This window comes from Tenrec ecaudatus, chromosome 1 (assembly GCF_050624435.1).
Source record: "Tenrec ecaudatus isolate mTenEca1 chromosome 1, mTenEca1.hap1, whole genome shotgun sequence".
Classification (NCBI taxonomy): domain Eukaryota; kingdom Metazoa; phylum Chordata; class Mammalia; order Afrosoricida; family Tenrecidae; genus Tenrec; species Tenrec ecaudatus.
The window spans coordinates 260,510,619-260,533,438 of record NC_134530.1 but is presented as its reverse complement, the minus strand read 5'-3'; the positions used below and the strand labels follow the sequence as shown (position 1 = coordinate 260,533,438).

Below are 22,820 nucleotides of genomic sequence, written 5' to 3'. Positions count from 1 at the left end.
CTCCACTTTTTCAAAAGTGTTGTTTGAAGAGGCAACCTTCCCACAACCTTCAGGATCCCTGGTGCTGTTTCAATTCAACCTGCATGCATTCTGTTCCGAGAAGCCATGTGCTGTAGGAAGAATTGCTGAGCTGAACGTTTCCATCCTTCTTACTTAGGGAAAATGTTACAAATACATGTTCTCTTACTTATACACGCACCATTCTCTGGAGTTTCTTTATATGGCCATCAATTGAATCATTGTTCAAAACCGACTTCAGAAACAAATTGCTGGATAATTTAGTATTACAAAATTCCTTCTCATTTTTTCCCCTTATCTCAATTTTTAGCATATGCATTTACTAGAGTGATTTGACTTTATGGCTATATCCTTAAGATAAATATCGGGGCATTTTATATTATTTTTTACTATTGGGTAAGCATTATATGTTAGGTTCTGTGACAAGGGTACTAGCTAGAGCACTGTGATTTATATGGTTGACTAATAATAACTATACTTAATTATAAATTTCCTGATCAAAATCTAAGTACATATTATAAATAAGAAATTGAAGGAGGTGAATCTTAAAAAAAAAACATGACATAAAACAAAGAGCCCTGAATATTGATCCCCAGATAGCTGCCTTACATTCAGTATGGGAAATAACAGGTTTAATATTAGAAGTAAGTCATTGCTACTATTCTCCAGGGAGTGGAGTGTTAGAAGGCCATTCTCTGGTGTCTGAGGCTATTTGTTGATTTTTCTATTTCTCCCCAGGCTTGAGCTCTTTTTACTCTGAGCTGATGAAAGGACTGGGCGCTGGAGGACGCCTCTGGGAGCTCCTGGAGCGAAAGCCCATTCTCCCTTTTAATGGTGGGTACTCCAGGGGGTTGCTGTCCTTTGCTGGGGTAACTGTGACTTGGGTTAATGCGATAGTTTATTGTGCCAGCCTGGCCGATAAAAACAAGTAGGATTAACTGAAGGGCAGAGGGATAAATGGCTTGGTGAGCCTCGCCTTGCGTGTTCTGTGCCTCAGTTTAAAGGGGTACACTACCATCGTTCTATCAAGCCGGCAGCTTCAGGATGATGAGGAACATGATACGACCAGTGGATTCCATGGGAATGGGCCCATTGCCGCACTGTATTTGCTGTAAAGTGAGTTCCTTGAACTGAAGCAATGCTATGTAGGATGCCATGCCGGTGGACTGTGTCGCTGTAAGTTGAGGTCCCTTTAAGCCCACACGATTGGAATGTTCATCTCTGGAGCTGGGGACCGACAGTTGATGACAGTTGGGGACCTGCCTTGCTGTTTGCTGCCTGGATATATATAGCCCACCTCTCTCTACAGAAGGGGACTGGCAACTGGCGGCTCTCAAAACTTGAAGGACTGCTAGTGTCTCACTGCTTTATAATTTAACTGTTAATTTCTTGTATTATCTATCTGTATATAATTTAACAGTTCATTTCTTGTATTATATATCTATCTTTATAAATATATTTTTTATATATTTACTAGCAATCTAGTTTGTCTCTCTAGAGAAGAACCCTGTCCAACACAGTTAATTAAACAGCCTTGTCCTCCATGTCAAAAATAAACTGCCTGTGGACACTGGGTGTAGGGAGTCTTGCTCAGCTTGCAATGGATTGATTCCTTGGCTTTCATAAGTAATAACGTAAAATAACTCACTTCCATTGAGTCAATTCTGACTCATGGTGACTCTGTAGGACAGGGTAGAACTGCCTCTGTGGGTTTCCGAGACTGTAACATTCTACAGGAGTAGAAGGCCTCCTCTTTATTTCATGGAGTGGCTGGCAGTTTTGAATGATTGACTTTGCAGTTAGCAGTCCAGTGTGTACACACTAAGCCACCGCGTGTTATCAGGAGAGACTAGTCCCTGGAAAAGGACATCATGTTTGGGAAGTGGGTGGGCAGTTCAAAAGAGGAAGGCTGTCGAGGAGATGGATGGACACAGTGGCTGCAAGAGTGGGCTCACACATGAGAGTCATATTGGCCATGGCTCAGAGATGGGTATTCTTTTGTACAGAGGGTCGCTATGAGCCAGAACCGATGCAACGGCATCTAATGATAATTATTAGTCACCAAATACATTAGAGCAAATTATCGTTCCAACTCTTACTGCTTCAGCAAGTAAAGCACGGCTTCAAGGAAAATGTGCATCGGGCAATACAATGAAAAATGTCATGGCATGGGGGTGGGCAGAGACGTGCAAGGCTGCGGACCAGGACACCAGAAGGCTGCATGGCAGCAGGAGACCACGCTTCAGATGGAAGGAGGGTAGTCACAGAGGAAGAACCTTCCAGGGCCTCAGGGGGTTCTGGGAAGCACAGGGATTGGCCCTTGGTGGGCTTCCTAGCATGCATCTCCCTCTGCTGATCTTTGAGAGCAAGATAAAGTGCATGTTACCCAGGCTAGCCCACCAGATTTACCTTTCCTAGTAATTTTATAGTTTCTTTAGGGCAGTTGTGTGGAGAGGAAGCAACAAGAATCATAAGAATTTACAAGAACCTCTAGTACAAATGTGTGCTTAACATGATGAATGGATGTATGGATTGTGATGAGTTGTATGAGCCCCTAATAAAATGACGTAAAAAAAATAAGAACTTCTAAATGTCCTAGCATTGGAGACCAGGTAGTGTGTTGGTACTAATTGATTAGAGCTAGCCTCTTCCTTAACCTCTCTAGAAGCCAGGTAAGCGGGAACTTTGACCTGCACCCACTAGCTAAGTCTCTGAAGTGGTCGCTCCCCATAAGTACCCACTCCTGGAACCTTGCTGATTAACCCCCAAGTCAATAAGCCAAAGCCTCGTATTTTTCCAGTGTGGCTGATTCTGGAAAATATGCCCAGGTGAGGCAGGGTAAGTAGCTTCTCCTCAGTTACTGCTGGGGCAGAATAGATATCTGCTCTCCCTATGCCTGTGGTTTTGTGAAACTCTTCCCTCCGCACCACACGCCCCTCAAACATTGGGTTTAGGCTTGATGCTAAGATAAACACCGAGCAAAAAAATGACGTAGAGTGAGAAAGTGAAAATGAAAGTGGATTTGAAAATAGCCTAATCCGGGAGCAGACCTAACTCTGCCACTTGCCGGCTTGAGTGAGTTGTTTAATATCTGAGCCTCAGTTAAGTTGGAATAGTGATTTTAACTGCTTATGGCTGTCCTACATAGCAGGTACAGAGCAGGCTCATGTAAACATTTGGACACAGACCTACACCCCGACTTGCTCGTTAAAAACTCATGCTCCAAACCCTATTCATCTAGACGAGGGGAGAAGATTTGAGCTCAGCTGTGAGTTTGCCTTTTGCTTTACGTAATTAGTATTTCATCTTACATTGCAGAGGGAGTCAGTTTGCATGAGAAAGCCTTCCAGGGCACTTTGGAATTCAAGAAAGTGCATTTTGCCTATCCGGCCCGCCCTGAAGTGCCCATATTCCAGGACTTCAGCCTCCTGATCCCCTCAGGATCTGTCACAGCGCTGGTTGGCTCTAGTGGTTCTGGAAAATCAACAGTGGTTTCACTCCTCCTGAGACTGTACGACCCCATGTCAGGTAAGTTTCACCAGACTATAAGGCAGGGAGACCCCCCGGAGCCCTCCTTCTGCTCCTGAACCCTGGGGGAAAGCACTTTCCAGACTCAACATTCTGAATGCCAGCGGGTTTATCCCCAGCAAAGAAATGCCGTAAGTGAAGAGTGTCCCCTTTTAGGGTGTGACAGCCAACACGGACCTCTGCAAGTTCCCAGTGAGTTCCTGGATCCCACCTCCTCGCTTTCCCTGCTAGGAGCTGGGCAAGAGTGCTGGGCTGGGTGCCATGCTGGGCGCCACTGTCTGTCAGTTACGCTGTTGGCACTCCATGGCTGGCTGCAGGGGTGCCATCTCAGCTCTTCCTTCCTGGGAAAGCTGTAAACCCCAATGTGACCGCTAGTGTGGCTGCCTTAATGCATTTTCTCTTTCTGCCTCCCCTCCCTCCCCGACTTTAATGAGATCTTTAAGAGCAAGGAATGTATTTTACTTCTTTTTATTCTGTTCAGAGCTTAACACAGGGCTGTGCCTGGAGTAGATGCATGAATTGATTTTACTTGGGACTGGGAAAATGGTTTGGTTTCGAGCAAGCAGAGAACTGCTATTAAAAAGCAAACCAATAGGTTTTGTGATCTTGGCACCCTGTGCTTTTGGATCAACTCTACTGAATAATTATTTAAGCCAGGGGATCACCGATTGGGTTAAAATGGGGTTTATAGTACTGTCTCTGGAATCATTTCCTTGTGTTTACTTCCTATTAACAAGTCTTAATTAAATGGATGCATATCAAGTCAAAAAATTGAGTGAGTCTAGTTTCTTCATCACAGTGAATATGTCAGGACGGGAACTTGCACTTAAATTTAATTTCTGCCATGTTTACCTTGAACCCGAAAGGTTGTTTTTCCAGTCAGAGACCCCAGATTTTCCTAGTTGATGGAAGGTTACAGCTGGCATGTGTACCTCTAAACTACTGTCTAAGGAAGAGGAGGAGGAGCAAGTGCGAAGTGCCCGCGGCCTCTGCCCTGTGCATCCCCTCTGGCATTTCATAACTGCCACTGAGCGCTTACTGGGTATCTGCAATGTGTAGAACGAAGTCTTTTAGCCAAAATCACAATGTGAGGATCTAATTACTTAAAAGCTCTGCCACTGTGTCTTTTCGAGTTTCTGTGTTGATGACGGCAGATTCCCTTCTAAATGTACATAGAAAGGGGATTTTAAGAAGTAATCAAAAGCTCAGAAATCACAGAGAGTGTTGAAACAAATAGATTAGCGCTTGTACTTCCCGGATGTTTCCCAAGCCGTCATTACAGAAGAAGGCTCACAAGGTAGTCTCTGACCTGACATTGCTGAAGAAGCAGCCTAAATAGCCCACCACTGGCACGGTGCCCACTTCAGCACTGTGCCATCGCTGCCAACCCATGAGTCCCGCATAACCTGTCCCTTTCCTGCAGAATTTTATTCCGGATCAAAGGTGGGCTATGACTCAAGCTAAGGAATCTGTGGGGAGGGATGCATTTAGCAGGTTGTCATCCTGGATAATCCAGAAGTCCCTTTTTGCTGGAAAATCTCATGAACTAATGCTGTTTTCAGATTCTGTTTGGAGGTTTTTGCGTGCACTGTAAGTCTTTTAAAAACCTAAGTCTGGAGTTCCCCACTAACTGCTTCCTACGTGTTTCTCTTAGTTCCCCTGAAGCTCAGTGATCTTTTCTTTCCTTTTCTCTAAGGGACGATCAGCCTGGATGGTTGTGACATCCGTCAGCTAAATCCTGTCTGGCTGAGGTCCAAGATCGGCACAGTAAGCCAGGTAAGAAAGGGAGCGTTCCGTTATCATTACGCGTCTTTTTGGGGTTTTTGGTGCTAAAATGCAGGACCAAACCACTTTGCACAGTTTTAAAATATTGCTTTTGTCATTTGTTTTCTTCTTGGGCTCAAACCTTTCAAGAGGGTAGGAATGGAAGTTTTCCAGACAGAGTAAACGCATCTGGAATGAATGGCAGGCTGTTTAAGTGTAAACGATGGTGCTGTTTTCCTAAAGGCTTTAGGCACTTTTCCCCCTTTTAAATCAAAAGCCAGGGAACAGCATTGCTTCATAATACATTCTAGAAAATGAGAAAATTCTATAGCATAGTGGTTCTTCCCCAGTTTCCCATTTTCATTCTTGGCCAGAGTATTGTTTTCCATAATGGGTTTCAGGGATTTGCAAGTGAAGAGTAAATGAATCAAGAGTCCTCTTTGCAAGTTAAGTGGACAGTGAACAGACCTGAGCCTCCCACATCTCTAAGCCTCGTCCTTCTACTTAGTGTCCTTATACCTTATCCCTCCCACCCTAATTCTACTGGGTGGGAGGTGGGGGACAGTGGTGAGGGCCATTCAGCAGGGGAAGGGAATCAGTGGTGCTTGTGGTTTAGGAATGAAGAAAAGAAGCTGGTATCTCTTTTTAGGACCATTGATAAGAAATCTGTTAAACAGTCATGTTCCCATCAGGTTTGTATATTTCAAAGCATATGAACAGAACTGGATTATGTCACCCCTACCCCCATTTCCCTGTGCCTATGTACCAGGGCTGGTGGTAGGTCACTATCGACAGTGTGGTGGGAACTACATATGATAAAATCAATTCCATTCATGGTGAAACAGGAAGTTACGAACAGTCTTCTGGGTACATGTGTGTTGACGCAGGAAGCTAAGCCAAGAAAATGGCCTGTGTTCTTTGGGAGTAGTTTCTTAGATGTAAGTGCTATACTAAGGTCCATTAGAGTTCTTTGAAGGCTCGTTGAACGTTTATGACAAAGAAAGTTTTATTTACAATTTGTAGGAACCCATCCTGTTTTCTTGCACAATCGCTGAGAATATTGCTTATGGCGCGGAAGATCCTGCCCTGGTGACAGCGGAGCAAATAGAGAGGGCAGCTGACGTGGCCAATGCAGCTGCTTTTATCAACAGTTTCCCTCAAGGATTCAACACTGTGGTCGGAGAAAAGGGTATTCTCCTTTCAGGTATGCTTCTCTTCCTGCTCGGTTGCAAATTTTTCCCCCCAAAGATCTCTCTGAATGTGTCCAGATTGCAGAATTATTTTCTAAACAGGATCTTCCCCCTAGGGTTTTAGGATTATTCTCAACTCTTCCTGACACCTTCCCTTCTAGCCCTCACTTTCAGCCCCATTCCCACTGCGGAGTTGATCTCTTCTAAGAGAAAGTATGCGTTGCAACCCAGGGTCCTCAAAAATGTTAGAATATTAAAACGATGCAGGATGGCAAGATGATCTGTCCAGAGAGACGAGGGCTCTGAAACAGAAAGGGAACAGCCTTTCGTAGAGATTTTACTCTCCATTCTGCATTTTATACATGAGACCGGGGGCGGGGATTCCATATGTGGACCATGGTGTAGTTGCCCAGGGGGAACTCAGAGCCATGAAGCAGTCTCCTGCTCCTTGGGATGGTCAGACCACACCGAGCATGCTACATCCCACGTTAAGTACCATCTTTTCAGAAACTGTGTGTTGCTTCAGAGAGCAGAAGTTGAATCAATTAGTAGAATGGAAAGGAAAAGTTTTAGCAAAACCCAAATGTTTCTTCCTTCACAAATATGAACATGCGTTTCCTTCCCAGACTGTCTGCCAGAGCAGGAGGCATCTCTGTCAGACTGATGGCTAGTAGGGGAGATTAGATCCTCATGAGCCATTATCCTTTCCAACTCTAAAACTTGGCATTTGATGTTAGACTATAGGGAATTTAAAACAAGGATGATTTAAGTCTTACTTCAATTTTGTTATGCGAATATTATTCCTCTTATCAGAGAAAGTGGATAAAAAGATTTTTTTATAGACATGGGACACTGCAGGAATCATAAAATGCTGTGTAAATGTTGTGTCTCTCTCTCTGAAACCCGCCTGAGGCAGGATGCCTGCTCTAAGATGAGACCATTGAGCACAAAGGTGTAGGATCTGTAGCAACCTGTGGCTTGCTCTCTTAGCCCTGCACCTTCTCCGTTGGAACCAATAGCTTCATGCTTTTCCATCTAGCAGGAGTCTCAAGTTCATTTCACAGTGAAGTAACCAAAGTCACCCCTCTATGCTAACTTCCTGGGAGAAAAGATGGGTATGTAGCTGTAGACTTCCAGGGCACTGTGGTCAGAACGGATTCCTCAGCACTTAGCGACATCACGGGCTGGCTGCTCTCGCCATGCGGACACCCTGAGCACCAGGAGAGGCTCAGAAAGGACGGCTTTTCCTGTACTCAGCCTCATGGTGTGTGCTGGCTTAGCTGTTGGACAACAACAACACATATTTCAGTTGTCGACAGTGGGCTTTCCTTTTAGCCCAAATCATATGATATCCTGCAGTAACTACTAGTGTGCTTGACCAATAAAATTAGTTTAAAAGGAATGTTTGTATCATCAAAAATGGAGTTGGGTTTTTTTAAAGCAACTTAAGTTGGGAGCATTTCAGGTTGTCATGTTGGAGTAGCGTGACCTTGGGAAAGGAAGGAAGGAGGGGATTAGAAACAGACAAGGAAGGGACACTGTCATCTTTGTGCGCTTACTTCTATTTGACTCTCTACCTTATCCCATTGTGTCTCCATAGGAGTTTCCTTTGCTCTCAGTCGAATTTGAGTTTAAGGTGTTAGAGTGGTTTCGTCTAAATTGCCAGTCTCATGCATGCTGATATCCTGCTCTGGTGCAGACCTGCCAGGTAGCCTGCTGGACAGGGAGCGCAGAGAATGAGTTGAGACTGGGAGTCATGGAGCGGAGTGCTGTGTAGTCCAATGATAATTTGGTGCCATCCATCTCAAGTAGTGTTTGAAGACGATTTAGAGTTCCTGGTTTCTTTGCTACACGGGGTAGTCTATAGGGAGATAGGTGGTTAGAAGGATATCCCTCCACACTGCCCAGATTCAAAGTTTGGTTTTGCTTCTTGCCAATTGTGTGGTTTGTTTTTTTTAACTTTGTGCCTCACATTTTCATCTATGGGAACGATTAAGGAATCTGCCACATCAGATTTGCTTTAAAGATTAAATGGAATAATACATTTTGAGTTTGATGGGGAGACTTTAAAAAAAATAGCTTTTGGGGCTGGTGGAAAGGAGGGAGCGGGGAGTTGCTAGCACTGATGATTGTAGAGCCCCACCCGATGGGACTGAGCAACAGAACTGCGTGGGAAGGGAAGGGATATATTGGAATGAGTAAGATATGTCAATAATATTCCTTTAGAAAAAAATAGCGCTCTACTTTACCATCTATGTCTTCTTTGGCTGACTGAAAGAAGTAACCTGTAAATTGGCACGTGGTTTAACAGACCAGCCTACACCGAGTTTTTGTTAATTCGTCAACTTTAAAAAGAAAATGTCTTTGTCAGGTGGGCAGAAACAGCGGATTGCCATCGCCCGTGCTCTACTCAAGGTGAGTCTTTAAGCCACTTGGGTGTTTTGTTCTTGTTTTTTAAAAATCATTTTATTGTGGGCTCCTACAGCTCTTATCATAATGCATACATGCATCCGTTGTGTCAAGCACATTTGTACATCCGTTGCCATCGTCATTTTCAAAACACTGTTTTGATTTCTTAAAGATAGAGTAGTGAATTTTTAATTTGCATTTTTTTGTAACTTCCCTGTCCTGTTTTGGGGGTAGGAAGGGAAGAAGAAGGAGGAGGAGGCTCGGTATAAGGTTGACACTTCTGATTTCATTGAGGGCAATGTCCATATTGAACAAATCTGGTACCTAGATTGTGAGACGAAAACAGTCTTACTACAAGGGCCCTCCTGTTACTCAGCATACAGTCTAATGGGAACAACGCCGCTGCCCACCAGAATCATTAAGTGCTCACATGCGAATCATAAAGAGAGAGCCATTTTGACTTAAAGTCACAGACATTTGGTTTTTTTAAGAAGCAGTAGACTTCTCTATAATTAGTCTCCAGTTCATGCCTCTGGGTGGTTTAAAACATCTCTGTTGAAGTATGAGTTCTAGACTATAACATCTCTCCATAAAATAAAATTCCTTTTAATAAACTTTATAGAGGTGTCCAATTCCCAGAGCTTTTTGTTTTTTCAGAGCATTTCTAGCACCCGAAAAAGTTCATCCTGCCGTCATCCCCTGTTCTGATTCCAGCCCACCTCTGATTTACTCTCTGTTTCTATAGCTTCGCCTTTTCTGAACTCCTCAGATCAGCAATATCAGACAATGCATTCTCTTCTGTGTCTGACTTCTTTCCCTTATGTAACATTTTTTGAGGTTTGTCCATGTTAGAGAACGGAGCCCCGGAGACACAGTGGTTACGTGCTTGACACTAACCAAGAGCCTGATGGTTCGAATCTTCTCAGGGCCCACTGATCCGTTCCCATAAAGACTACAGCCAAGAAAACCCTCCGGAGCGGTTCTGTGTTATGTGGGGTCCCTGGGGGCAGGAATCTATTTGACGCCACCCCACAACAACCACCACGCTGTAGCATTGTATCCCTACCTTAACACTTAGTGCTGAAGAGTTTGTTGTTGTTGTTGTTGTTAGTAAAAATTGCTGTGTTTTTTTTCCCCTTCAGAATCCCAAAATTCTTCTCCTAGATGAAGCAACCAGGTGAGGATATCTTAATAATGTATGTAATTGTTTTCAGGCAGGGTTCTTCCTTTGCCAAAAACTGCTAATTCCATAACGCAGACTACTACAACTGAAAATGCCCCCGCTACAATTCAGCTATTGAATGTGAATTAATAATGAATGACACTTAGAAGACAGTCGAAGGATTGCGTTATGATTAGAGGACACTTTTTCTAATTCAACCATGTTCTCGATGAATCCTTAATCACTGTAATCAGACACTAGGCTGAATACTTTTCTATTTATATGACAGTTTTATAAGGATCAAAGAGTCCCAAGCTTCTTTCTTATATCTTTTTACTCAAGAAGTTGGCAAAAGTTTGACCACAGCAGTTCACTGTGAATGAAGCCCCTTTCAGATCTGTAAGCAGTGTGCATGACACTGAAGTCTTTGCTTTCTTGTGTTGCTTTTCTCTCACAGTGCCCTGGATGCTGAAAATGAATACCTTGTGCAAGAAGCTCTGGATCGTCTGATGAAAGGAAGAACCGTGTTAATTATTGCCCATCGTCTGTCCACTATTAAGAACGCTAATATGGTTGCTGTTCTTGACCAAGGAAAAGTTACTGAATGTGGGAAACATGAAGAACTGCTTTCAAAACCAGATGGGATGTACCGAAGATTAATGAACAAACAAAATTTTATGTCAGCATAGTGAAATGGTTGACTTGTATTACTTCATTATGAAATTGAATGACAAATTGAAAGCAAAACAGCATTGCAAGAAAAAATGGATAGTATATGAAATTTGTAATCAAACTTCATTTCCTCAAATGTATAAAAATTATTTTGAAATGTACCTGTCCTTAAGACCTTTTTATTCAGAGTTTTAATAATTTTCTAAATATCTATAGCACTGAAGTTATTTTCAGGTTTTGTATTTTACCTTGGAATATTATAATTGAAATAGCATGCCATTTCCTTTTCTGTTTCTTGCTGTTATAGATTGAAAACTATTGTCAAGTGACAACTTTGAAAAGCAGATTATATGTAAAAGCCTAATTATTTTAGGCCGGTTTACTAATCGCTGTAAAATTCTCTTGATAGTATTCTGCCAACTTTGTGTCTAATGTTACTTGGTAGATATAAACTTGGCTTGCGTCTAATTTTCATACAAGGTGAAAATCTAGCCCTCTTTTAAAATCCTAATCTCATGAAGTGAACCTAATTAGCATATATAAATAGTTTACATGATTAAGTGGAGAGCAGAGAAATTTCATATTGCTAGTATGTGTCTTAAAAGGTATGAGAGTTTAGGGATATGTATTATTATGGGCTGTGATTGTGTCTGAGTGCATGTGATTTTCAACATTGCTGGTACATGTGATCCTAATGAGTGTTTAAAAAGAGAAGCGTCATTCATCACCCAGGAAAATGTCTTCTGTGTTTGCATGTATGTGTTCCTGTGTATTTTGGGAAACCAGGATTGAAGTGCCAAGTCTCAGCAAGATAAAAATTAATTTTACATTTAGTTTGTCTGAAGGCATGTATTTTGAAAAGCATCTTTTAAAAGTTTCTAATCCCCAGGCAAATGGAACTTTACAGCTTAAATACGTTTGAAACTTTACTCAGGGAGGCTAAAATCTGAATAAAATAACCGTAATTTTCTATTGAAAACATTTGGAGAAAGTTTAGACATTCTTACTGTTCCACAAAATAACCGATCAACCGTACGACCTTGTTCCCCGCCCCCCCAGAAAAGACAACATGAAGAACACTTTTTTAATGGTAATAGTTTCATTCGCCTCAGTGTCTCAGAAACCTCAAAGCAATGCCGATAGCCATCGGATCGCCCACACGTGGTGTCGTCGCTGTTATTTTCAGGCTTTGTATTTTTATCTTGCCGTCTCTTGTTGCCTTAAGAAAGGATGCCAAACTCTTAAGTAATTATGCGTATAAAATTTAAACGGCAGTTTCCACGTACTAAGGAAGCCTAGGCGTCCTGGTGGCAGTGATTAAAGTGTTTGAGTGCTAACTAGAAGGGCAGTCAATGGTTCAAACCCCTCAGCTGCTCGATGGAAGGAAGATGATGTGCTTTGCTTTCATAAAGATTGACAGCTGTAGAAACCCGGTGGGGCAGTCTACCCTGTTCTCCAGGGTCATTACGAGTCGTAATCAACTGAAAGGCAAAGGGAGGGAATCCTCGTGGTCCAGTGGCAAGTGCTGTTTTGCTCATTGAAAATCTGGCAGCTTCAACCCTCAAGCCACTGAGTGGGAGAAAGATAATCACCGTCCGTCCCAATTACAGCTCTGCTCGGTCCTTTCGGATCACTAGGAGTTGTGGACTCATTCATTCTCTAATTGGACTGGCCGAGGAAACCACTGTTTCGTGACAAACCGACTTATTTCATTCTCCCTGTGATGTTCATGAAGGAGTAGATAGATAAACTGAAGGAAGGGAGGAAGGAAGTCAGTGTTGTTTGTAATGTAGTAGTGCATCTCTGACAATCAGTCTAAAAGCCGTATGCTTTATGCGGTGTGCTACTCCGCTCCTCCAAAGGCAAATAACCAATGACCAAGCGGAGTCTTGGGGAATCTGTTCGTGCCACAGAAGCAGTTACAGATTGAATTGGATCACTATATGTATTTTTTTTCTAATACAAGATGTTTTCAGTTTATTTCTAAGGGAAATTTTGTATCATGAAATAAAATTTATAGTGAACTTTGTGTCTTTCGCTCCTTATAAACGTTTTCAGGGGGAACTTTGTGTCTTTCGCTCCTTATAAACGTTTTCAGGACAACATTCAGATTTTTATTAGAACTTGTGGAGATTCTGGAATAAAAGATTCAGGGATAGTACAACTATAGAGATGTGCCTAGTAATTCCAATTTCCAATCCTTTCCTCCTTTCGTAAGATAGGCCCTGTCCTCATGTCTTTGTTATCTGGAAACACGTCCCCAGGTGCTTCAGTACAGTCAATATTACCTGCCCCCACGTTGGACCAGGCACAGTAGGACGACGTGCTGTGCAGTTGATAAGAGATGGGTGAAGCCATAGTACCTACTCTCAAGGAGCTTATAGTTTGAGTTAAGTTCGATAAAAATTACAAGGGAAAAAGAAATGTTATAAACACTATTTTCATAACACTTTTGTTTCCAGAATGTGTTTGCTTGTTACCAGATTTGGCCTTCTTGTTTTAACGGGTGAAGGCTGGCAGAGGACATCAGTTTTCTGTTGAACAATTCATACATATTTTGATTCATAATTGCTTGCAGTCCCCACAGTGTAACAGCACTCATCGACGTCCACCCTGTCTCCCTATTCCCATTCCTCACCACGTCCACCTTCAGATTTACAGCCTTAGCAACCTGTGAGGCAGCTCTACCCTGTTTTAAAAGATTGCTATGTACAAGAAAATTTATAATATTTTGGCCTGCATAATAGTTTGATGTTTTCATTGTTTGCTTCTCAAGTAGCTCCTTTTAAGTGTCTTAAAAAGCAAGGACTATAACACCCAGAATAAAACCATACCCAAGGTGAATGGGGTGGGGGGGCATGGAGTAGAGACCCAATGCCCATCTGTAGACAATTGGACACACCCTCACAGAGGGGTCACAGGGAAGAGATGAGCCAAGCAGGATGCAGTATAGCACGGATGGAACACACATATTTCCTCTTAACTTTTTGTTGCTTCCTTCCCCCCACTATCATGACCTCAATTCTGCCTTACAAATCGGATTAGACCAGAGCATGCACACTGCTATAGATAAGAACCCGTAACACAGGGAATCCAGGATACATAAACCCCTCAGAGCCAACAAGGATAGTAGAGCTACCAGGAGAATTAGGGGAGGGGGAATCAATCACAAGGATCAATCTAGAACCCTTTCCCAGGGGGAAAAATAATGGAAAAGTGGGTGAGGGGCGACAGGACAATGTAAGATATGGAAAAAAATGATAACTTATCAAGGGTTTGGGAGGGAGGATGGGGGGAGAAATGGGGAGCTGATATCAGGGACTCAAGTGGGAAGAGAATATTTGAAAATGATGGCATAAGTGCAAATGTGCTTGACACATTGGAGGAATGTATGGATTATGATAGATATACGTGCTTCCAATAAAAGTTTTTTAAAAAAATAAAAGTAACAGCAACGATGTCCCTAAGGAATACCAAAAATAGACTTTGGGACCAGGGCTTGGCACCCCATCAGACTCGACCAGAAAACACTCCTAAAGGCCAAAAAACAGTCTGAGCTACAAGATTTTTTTGGTGGTAGTTGTCTTGTTTTGTTTTGTCAATGGCTTTTTGTTTTGTTTTCTTTTGTTGCTTGGTTTTGCTCTGCCTTGTTTTTTTGTATGTTATTCCCTCCCTAGGTCTGTCTAAATAAGATAGACTGGATGAATAATCTGGAGGAGAAAACAACAGGACCGACAGTACCAGGGGGACATGGAAGAGCGGGGAGGGAAAGGAAATGGTGTTAACAAACCCAGGGACAAGGGAACAAGTGATCCAAATCGATGGTGAGTAGGGTGTAGGAGGCCTGGTAGGGCTTGATCAAGGGTAATGTGACCGAGAGGAATTACTGTAACCCAAGTGAAGGCTAAGCATGATAGTGGGACAAGAGGAAAGTAAAAGGAAATAGAGGAAAGAGCTAGGAAGTAAAAGGCATTTATAGAGGTCTAAATAAAGACATACATCTGTAAATATATATAAGGAAGGGGAAATGGATCTATGTGCATATATTTATAGGTTTAGTATTAAGGTAGCAGATGGACATTGGGCCTCCACTCAAGTACTCCCTTAATGCAAGAATACTTTATTCTGTTAAACTGGCATTCCATGATGCTCCCCTTCCTGACACAATCACTGAAGACAAAGTGGGTACACAAGCAAATGTGGTGAAGAAAGCTGATGGAGTCTGGCTATCAAAAGATATAATGTCTGGGGTCTTAAAGACTTGAAGGTAAACAAGCGTGCCAAGGGAAGCCAGCCCCTAACACATCATTACGGGTCCGGTAGGTGCAATTGTACAGCGATAATAAGTAAAGATCATAGTAAAGTTATAGAGAGCATGAGAGATAGGAAGAGAAATATTGAAATAAATGGAGTCAGACACAATTCATAGTAGCATGCTCACCTCAGCCCCTGCTTGGTGGTCCACGTGGAGGGAGAGAGAGATATTTAATGCTAACCCAGGCTTTTATAGTCTCTGGGAACATGCAAGCCCCCTAATTACAGGTGAGAACCCACGTCACAAGAAGGGGCTGTGCTATTAGGAATACAGTAATGGGAGGGGGTGATCTAGGGGTATTCATGCAATAAGAAGAGGAGGAATTGGTATGCATGTGGCAAGATGGGCGGATCCTACATTTAGGATGGCAACTTAGCTTTGAATGTCACAGAACCAGTTTGACTTGTTCCCTGGCTCAACTGATAGAGATCATTATCAGTAGGGTGTGAGTGCTTGGTCACAAGCCTCAGGGAGAATTAGTTCATTGTCCCCAGCAGCAGGGAGCTAGGCCTACCCTGTAATCTGGCGACTAGCTGCCCTCAGGGAGGATGTCTGTAAGCATCTGACCTCCCCCCACACAAACAGCCACCTAGCTCAGAAGCAACAAAGCCCACATGGAAGAAGCACAGACCTGTGTGATCAGGAGGTGTTGAAGGGATCAGTTATCAAGCATCAAAGAACAAAAAATCATATCATTGTGTGCTCACCTCCCCGATAAGATCACTGAAGACAAATGGGTGCATAAGCAAAGGTGGTGAAGAAAGCTGATGGTGCCTGACTATTAAAAGATACAGCATCTGGGGTCTTAAAGGCTTGAAGGTAAACAAGCGGCCATCTAGCTCAGAAACAACAAAACCCACATGGAAGAAGCAAACCAGCCTGTGTGATCACGAAGGGATGAGGTATCAGGTATCAAAGAACAAAAAATCATATCATTGTGAATGAGGGGGAGTGCGGAGTGGGGACCCAAAGCCCATCTGTAGGCAACTGGACATCCCCTTACAGAAGGGTCATGGGGAGAAGACAAGCCAATCAGGGTCAGTATAGCAACGATGAAACATACAACTTTCCTCTAGTTCCTGAATGCTTCCTCTCCCCCACTATCATAATCCCAATTCTACTTTACAAATCTGGCTAGACCAGAGGAGGCACACTGGTACAGATAGGAACTGGAAACACAGAATCTAGGACAGATGACCCCTTCAGGACCAGTGGTGAGAGTGATAATATCAGGAGAGTGGAGGGAGGGTAGTATAGAGAGGGGGAACCGATTACAAGGGTCTCCATATAACCTCCTCCCTGGGGGATGAACAACAGAAAGGTGGGTGAAGGGAGACTCGGACAGTGTAAGATATGACAATAATAATTTATAAATTATGAAGGATTCATGAGAGAAGGGGAACGGGGAGGGAGGGAGAAAATGAGCTGATGCCAGGGGCTTATGTGGAAGCAAATGTTTTGAGAATGATGAGGGTAATGAATATACAAATGTGCTTTATTCAATTGATCTATGTATGGATTATGGTAAGAGTTGTACGAGCCCCCAATAAAATGATTGTTTTAAAAGCAAGCACTATAAATAAGAGATATGTAGTGCACCAGTATTAACTATTTGTTGAAATATGAGAAAGGTTAAGAAAACACTGGCATATCTAGTGTGAGGAGAGCATAATGTGGGTGCCAGTCGATGATATTTCCCTGGCAAATCATTCTTCTAGCTTCTGGCCCGGCATCTTGCCAACGTTAAGCAAGCTTCTCTTTCCCGCCAGTGCTTAGCAGTGGGCATTTCCTGGCACAACTCTCACAAGTGCCGCAAGAATAGGGCCAAGAGAATGGCCTCTCGTGACCCCTTTCGGGGTTCAAACAACTCTTTCACAGGTGTTGCCTAATTCATAACAGTAGCAAAATTAAAGTGATGAAGTAGCAACGAAAATAATTTATGGTTGGGAAGTCACCACACATGAGGAACTGTATGAAAGAGTTGCGGCATTAGGAAGGTTGAAAACTACTGCCCCATAAGAAGCAGAAGTCTGAGCTGGGACACCTATCTGCCAACACTAAAATTGCTCCTTTCCTAAGGTGACCAGACACCATTGACGGACAGGGGGGGGAGGGGCTGGGGTGTTCTTGATTAAAAATTTGGTCTATATGGAGCAACAAAAATGTTTATAGAACACAAAAATAGTACTGTAATATATTTTTAAAATTTCAACATAAGCACAATTTACAGATATAATACATTTTAAAAATTATGTATATAGTATTATTTTCTTCTCTGGCATATTCTCATTTGAGTGAATTTTTTTTAGTAGATTGCTGTCGTTGTTTAAAAGGTCATGAAATTTTTTACAAGAATTTGTTAAATTATATTTCACACATAAAATGGCTTTCAAAATCTCAACACTTAATTGTGATTTTTCTGATGTCCACACTTTATTTACCATATAAAAAATGCGTTCAGTCACATCATTAGTTCCTGGTAAGGACAGCGTGTATTCCACAATTTTTAGTGCAGTATTGTATGGAACATGGTTTGTTTCAAAATGATGAAATATTTCTACCCATGTGTTCTCTATTGTGATTTTTGCTGATGCCCAAGATTTAACCTTTTCCTTATCAATATATTTTTAATAATGATACTTCATTAAAAACATCATTTTTGGAAATATTACTATATGCAAAAATTTGAGTAATATGATCGAATGATTTTTGCATGGCGGGAAGAATGATATTTCAAAGCACTTGGAGACACAGAAACATAAAAGATATTTAAATACTGCTGCATCTTCCTCCAAAATACAGAAAGATTTTCGGAAAACAACTTATGGAGACGAATAAAAGAAATTAGCATTAGCGGAATAGCTGATTTGTTGACATCACTTGTTCAACTAGCACTAGCACGCAGTGCTACACGTAATGTGTATCATCTGAGAGACAGTTACAAAATGTTTTCGTCGTTGCCAATGCCAAAAAATGCCATTGTTCATTAAGTCCAAACAATGATGGTCGAATTCTAACAATTGATCAACAGTGCGAATTCTGGTAAGCAGTTCTCTATAATCAGTTCTCAACAATTATTTGTTATTATTAAAGTTTAACATTATAAAATTAACAAAAATAATATAAAACTCATATCCTGGCGAAATAGCCACATGGCAGCCGAAAATCGTACATTCCCTTCCCATTCTCCCGCCATTCCCTAGCTTGTGCATTCTTTCCAAAAATTGAGACTTTAAAAAAATGCTGCGGGACAAATTGTTAAAAATCAGGACTGTCCCACCAAAAGCGGGATGTCTGATCACCTTCTTTCCACACCTACACAGTTTGTTTGAGAGGAGGTAGCAAGAAGTACAGGACTCTAAGACTGGATGTGGGGATCTACTGAGGATCCAGAGGGCTGTCCTTGGGAAACAAGCATCATTGACATTATTTACAATGAGCTGGTCTGAACCAAGACCCTTATGAGAAAGTGCATTTTGCTCATTGACAGCACACTGTACGGCAGTCGTAGGAGTTCCACTAAGCACTTCCCCTGAGCCATAAGAAGGGGGCTAAACTGATAAAAGGGAGAAATATTAAATAAGTGATCAAAGAAAACTCAGAAAAAAATACGAGGAAAGGAAAAACAATGCAAAAATCAGCAGTCTTATGCAAGAGCTGCTCCTGCAGTCCAAGCTTGGCCAGTGAGGCCAAGCAAATGGCTCTGTGCTAGAGGGAAGGAGCTGGAGTTCTATGTGAGGAAAATCACGGCTCAGAAAGGGAAATCAATGCTCCCATCCCAGCACATGTATTAAAGGTGTTTATTCTTCAAAACTATACCAAACCACACACAACGCACACCCAAAGTTAAACAAGCGGCTTTCCTTCTTCTACCTGTATCAAGGATTCCATCTTGCTTGGACCCACAATCAATGGTCATGGAAGCAGCAGCAGCGATCATATGATGCACTGCATTGTGTAACACAGCACAAGACCTCTTTAAAGCGTTGAAAAGCAAGGAGATTGCATTGAAGATTAAGGTGCACCTACCCCAAGCCATGGTATTTTCAGTTGCTTCATACGCAGGTGAAAGTTGGACACTGAATAAGGAAGACAGTGGACACTGAATAAGGAAGAACTATGGTGTTGGCAAAGAATATTGAGAGTACCGTGGACTGCCAAAAGAACCAACAGATCTGTTTTGGAAGCGCAGCCAGAATGCTCCTCAGAGGCAAAGATGGCGAGACTTCCTCTAACATACTTTGGACATACTGTCAGGAGAGACCAGTCCCTGGAGACAGATAACAAGCTTGGTAAAGTAGAAGGACAGTGAAAAGAGGAAGGCCCTAGACAAGAGGGATTGACACAGTGGCTTCCACAATGGACTCCAGCACCAGAACAATGGGGAGACCAGCACAGGAGCAGGCTGTGTTTCATTGTTTACACAGAGCCGCTATGAGTTGGAACTGGCTCAACACCTAACAACCAGCACATATGTTTATAGCCCAGCTTTGCAGCTTGTCTTGAGTCTTACCGTCCAGAGCATTTCCTCCTGGCTCCATTCTTATTGGGGAGGTACGAAGTGGGAAATGGAGAGTAGTCGTGCCTACGCGAAATCGGTAAGATAAATTCCGTTGCTGTGCTTTATGTAAGAACCCTCGGTGCCATCGTGAGTTTAGTGCTGCTAACCCAAAGGTCTGAGCTTTAAACTGTGCTGCTGCTTTCCTGGAAAAACACCTGATGGTCTGCTTCCATAAAGATTTACAGCCTTCGAAACTAAGGTGAGTGGGCCTCACACCACAGTTGAGGGTTTACTGTTGCCAGCGGCCAAAGACATTGTTCGAGTTATGATCAGATATGAAGGTTACAAAATTGAGTGCAATTTCCTTACCTAACGACACTGTCCACAGAGGAATAGATGACATGTCTGCTGATATTCTTGATCAGGTAATCCAGGAAACAAAACCTTCTCCACTTTCAATATTTAGCATCCAGCTGAATCTACAGACGTTGCAAACTATTCCCAGTTACTGGTTTACGTGAGGTACATTAATGATGGCAACTTCAAACATGAGTTTCTTGTTTGCAAACCTCTTGAAACCAAATACATCGACTGCATGTGATATATTTGACACAACTGATTCATTTCTGAAAGAGAAGAAGATCTCTTGGGAAAAGTGTGTGGTGTTTACACAGATGGTGCTCCAGGTATGCTAGGAAGTCGATCTGCATGTCAACATTTAGTACGGAATGAGTCACCAAGTCATTGGAACTCACTGTATGATTCATTGGGAAATATTAGCAACAAAAACACTGCTACAACAGTTACAAGAATTAATGAAAAGCGTCATACATTCTGCCAATTTTGTAAAGGTGAGCACTTTAAATAGTCGACTGTTTTCACAGCTGTGCAACAAGTTGGATGCGCAGAATAATGCTCTGCTATTTCACACTGAAGTAAGATGGTTGTTGAGAGGAAAAGTTTTAAAATGTGTTTTTGAACTTCATGATGAACTCAAAATGTTTTTTAATCAGAAAGCAGGACCACAGTTCAAAGCACTTTTCTTTTCTTTTTAAAATCATTTTATTGGGGGCTCACACAACTCTTATCACAATCCACACATACGTCAATTGTACAAAGCACATTTCAAAGCACTTTTCAGTGATAAAAGTGAACCGCAGAAAAAAGCTTCTTGGTTGACATCTATGCCATCTTGAATGAGTTAAATTTATCACTGTAAGGACCAAATGCAACATGCCTTGATTTGTCTGTAAGGATCCAATCATTCCAAATGAAACTTCAGCGTTGGCACAAAAAAAAAAAGAAGAAGAGAAATTTTACATGGTGCCTACCTTATCTGCTTTCTTTGAGGAACATGACATTGAACCAGACGAAAGGATTATGATGGTAATTTCTGTGAAAGAACACTTGGACAAGCTTGCAGACAAAATTTCATCGTTGTTTCCAAATCTACCTGACACCCCACTTGCACTTGTCAGATGCCCATTTACAGTCAAAGTTGAAGATGTTCCTGAGACAGCACAAGAGGAGTTCATTGAACTTATTAACGACGACACAAAAAGAACTGATTTCTCTACAATGCCAGTTACAAAATTCTGGACCAAAGGTTTTCAGTCCTATCCTGTTCTGTCTGAGACGGTGTTGCACCTTCTTCCATTTCAAACAGCATGACTGTGAAACAGGGTTTTCCAGCTTGTTGGTTATCAAGTCTAGATACAGAAGTAGACTTGTTGTGGAAGATGATCTTTGTTGTGTTCTTGCAAAGACTGCCCCAAGAATTTTTGATCTGGTGAGAAAGAAGCTATCTCAACCTTGTACTGACGTTGGCTTTATACTGTTGCAAAATATAGCAAGTAGTTTACTGTTGCTCTATTAATACTGTTACCCATGCTACACCGTGCTCCAAGACAAAATTTCATTGATTTGTAATTAGAAATAAATATTTCACAATATATAATTATAATTGTTTTTGTTGATTAACCACTATGCTTTAATTATGTTCAATTTGTAACAATGAAGATACATCCTGCATATCAGATATTTACATGACGATTCATAACAGTAGCAAAATTACAGTTATGAAGTAGTAACGAAAATAATTTTATGGTTGGGGTGACCACAACATGAGAAACTGTATTAAAGGGTCGCAGGAAGGTTGAGAACCACTGGCCTAGAGGATGGTGTCCCACAGGAAATATGTATTCAGTTTTTAACCGGTGGATTGTGGGGGTGGCTGGTGCAGATGACACCCCGGGGGAAAGATCGCTGCTAGAACTCTGGGATTTGTTGCCAGCTCTGGATTCTCATCTCATCACACTGCCATCGAGTCGACGCTGACTCAGTGACCTTGTAGGACCAGATCGAATGGCCCCTGTGAGTTTCTGAGATGGCAACTCTTTACAGGAGTCTAAAGCCACATCCCCTGCCTCCCCTCACCTCCATCCCTTTCCCTGCTGAGTGGTTGGAGTTTTTGACCTTGAAGTTAGCAGCTCAAAAGGAAACAAACCTTCCACCACTAGGGATCCTTAGGATTGGATTAGAGATGTGCATTTGTGGCGATTAGATAGCTGGACTAAATTGAATAAGGTAAAGACTGGTGAGCAAATCGATTATGAAACCATTCGACTCTACAAGTGCCTCACTTTAGACCAGAGGTTCTCAACCGGTGGGTCGCGACTCCTTGGGGGGTGGGTGTCGATTGACCCTTCACCGGGGTCGCCCGATTCATAACAGAAGCAAAATTAAAGGTAAGTAGCAAAATTAAAGGTAAGAAGTAGCAACGAAAATAATTTCATGGTTGGGAGGGTCACCACAACATGAGGAACTGTATTAAAGGGTCGCGGTATCAAGAAGGTTGGGAACCACTGATTTAGACTATGACAACAGGGTGCGAAAAGGCTTGGAGCTCCAGCTACCTGGCTTTCCAGTTTGATTTCTCGGGAAGATCTGCACTCTGGCGGTATTGCCCAAGAAACAGCCGGCAGCCATGCCAAACCTGCAGCAGCCTCCAGAGGCTGCCGCTCGGTCTAGCCCGGGACGGCTAGACAGCACGCAGGACCACAAGCCCCGCCCCGCCCCGCCCCGCCCCTCAGACCTCCTCCCGCCTCCTCCGGAGGCCTTCGCTCCCAACACGCCCCGCGCCCTGGGCGCGGCGGTTAGACGTCAGTCAAGGGCACCTCCCACTCCTAGCTTTCTCCGAAGAAGAGCGCTCCTACCGAGCCTGGCGATTGGACGTTGCCGTCTGGCGTCATCCTCGCGCGT

General features: G+C 42.6%; 1 protein-coding gene across 1 annotated transcript in view; it reads left to right on the top strand.

Moving 5' to 3' along the window:
* Positions 1-12,758, top strand: part of ABCB10 (ATP binding cassette subfamily B member 10) — a 47,152-nt gene extending 34,394 nt beyond the window's left edge. Inside the window, exons 7-13 of the mRNA XM_075531793.1 lie at positions 757-852; positions 3,337-3,546; positions 5,243-5,322; positions 6,334-6,514; positions 8,872-8,915; positions 10,052-10,086; positions 10,529-12,758. Coding sequence (XP_075387908.1) covers positions 757-852; positions 3,337-3,546; positions 5,243-5,322; positions 6,334-6,514; positions 8,872-8,915; positions 10,052-10,086; positions 10,529-10,760 — 878 coding nt within the window. The 3' untranslated portion in view covers positions 10,761-12,758. The remainder of the gene's footprint in view (positions 1-756; positions 853-3,336; positions 3,547-5,242; positions 5,323-6,333; positions 6,515-8,871; positions 8,916-10,051; positions 10,087-10,528) is intronic.
* Positions 12,759-22,820: the final 10,062 nt, after the last annotated feature.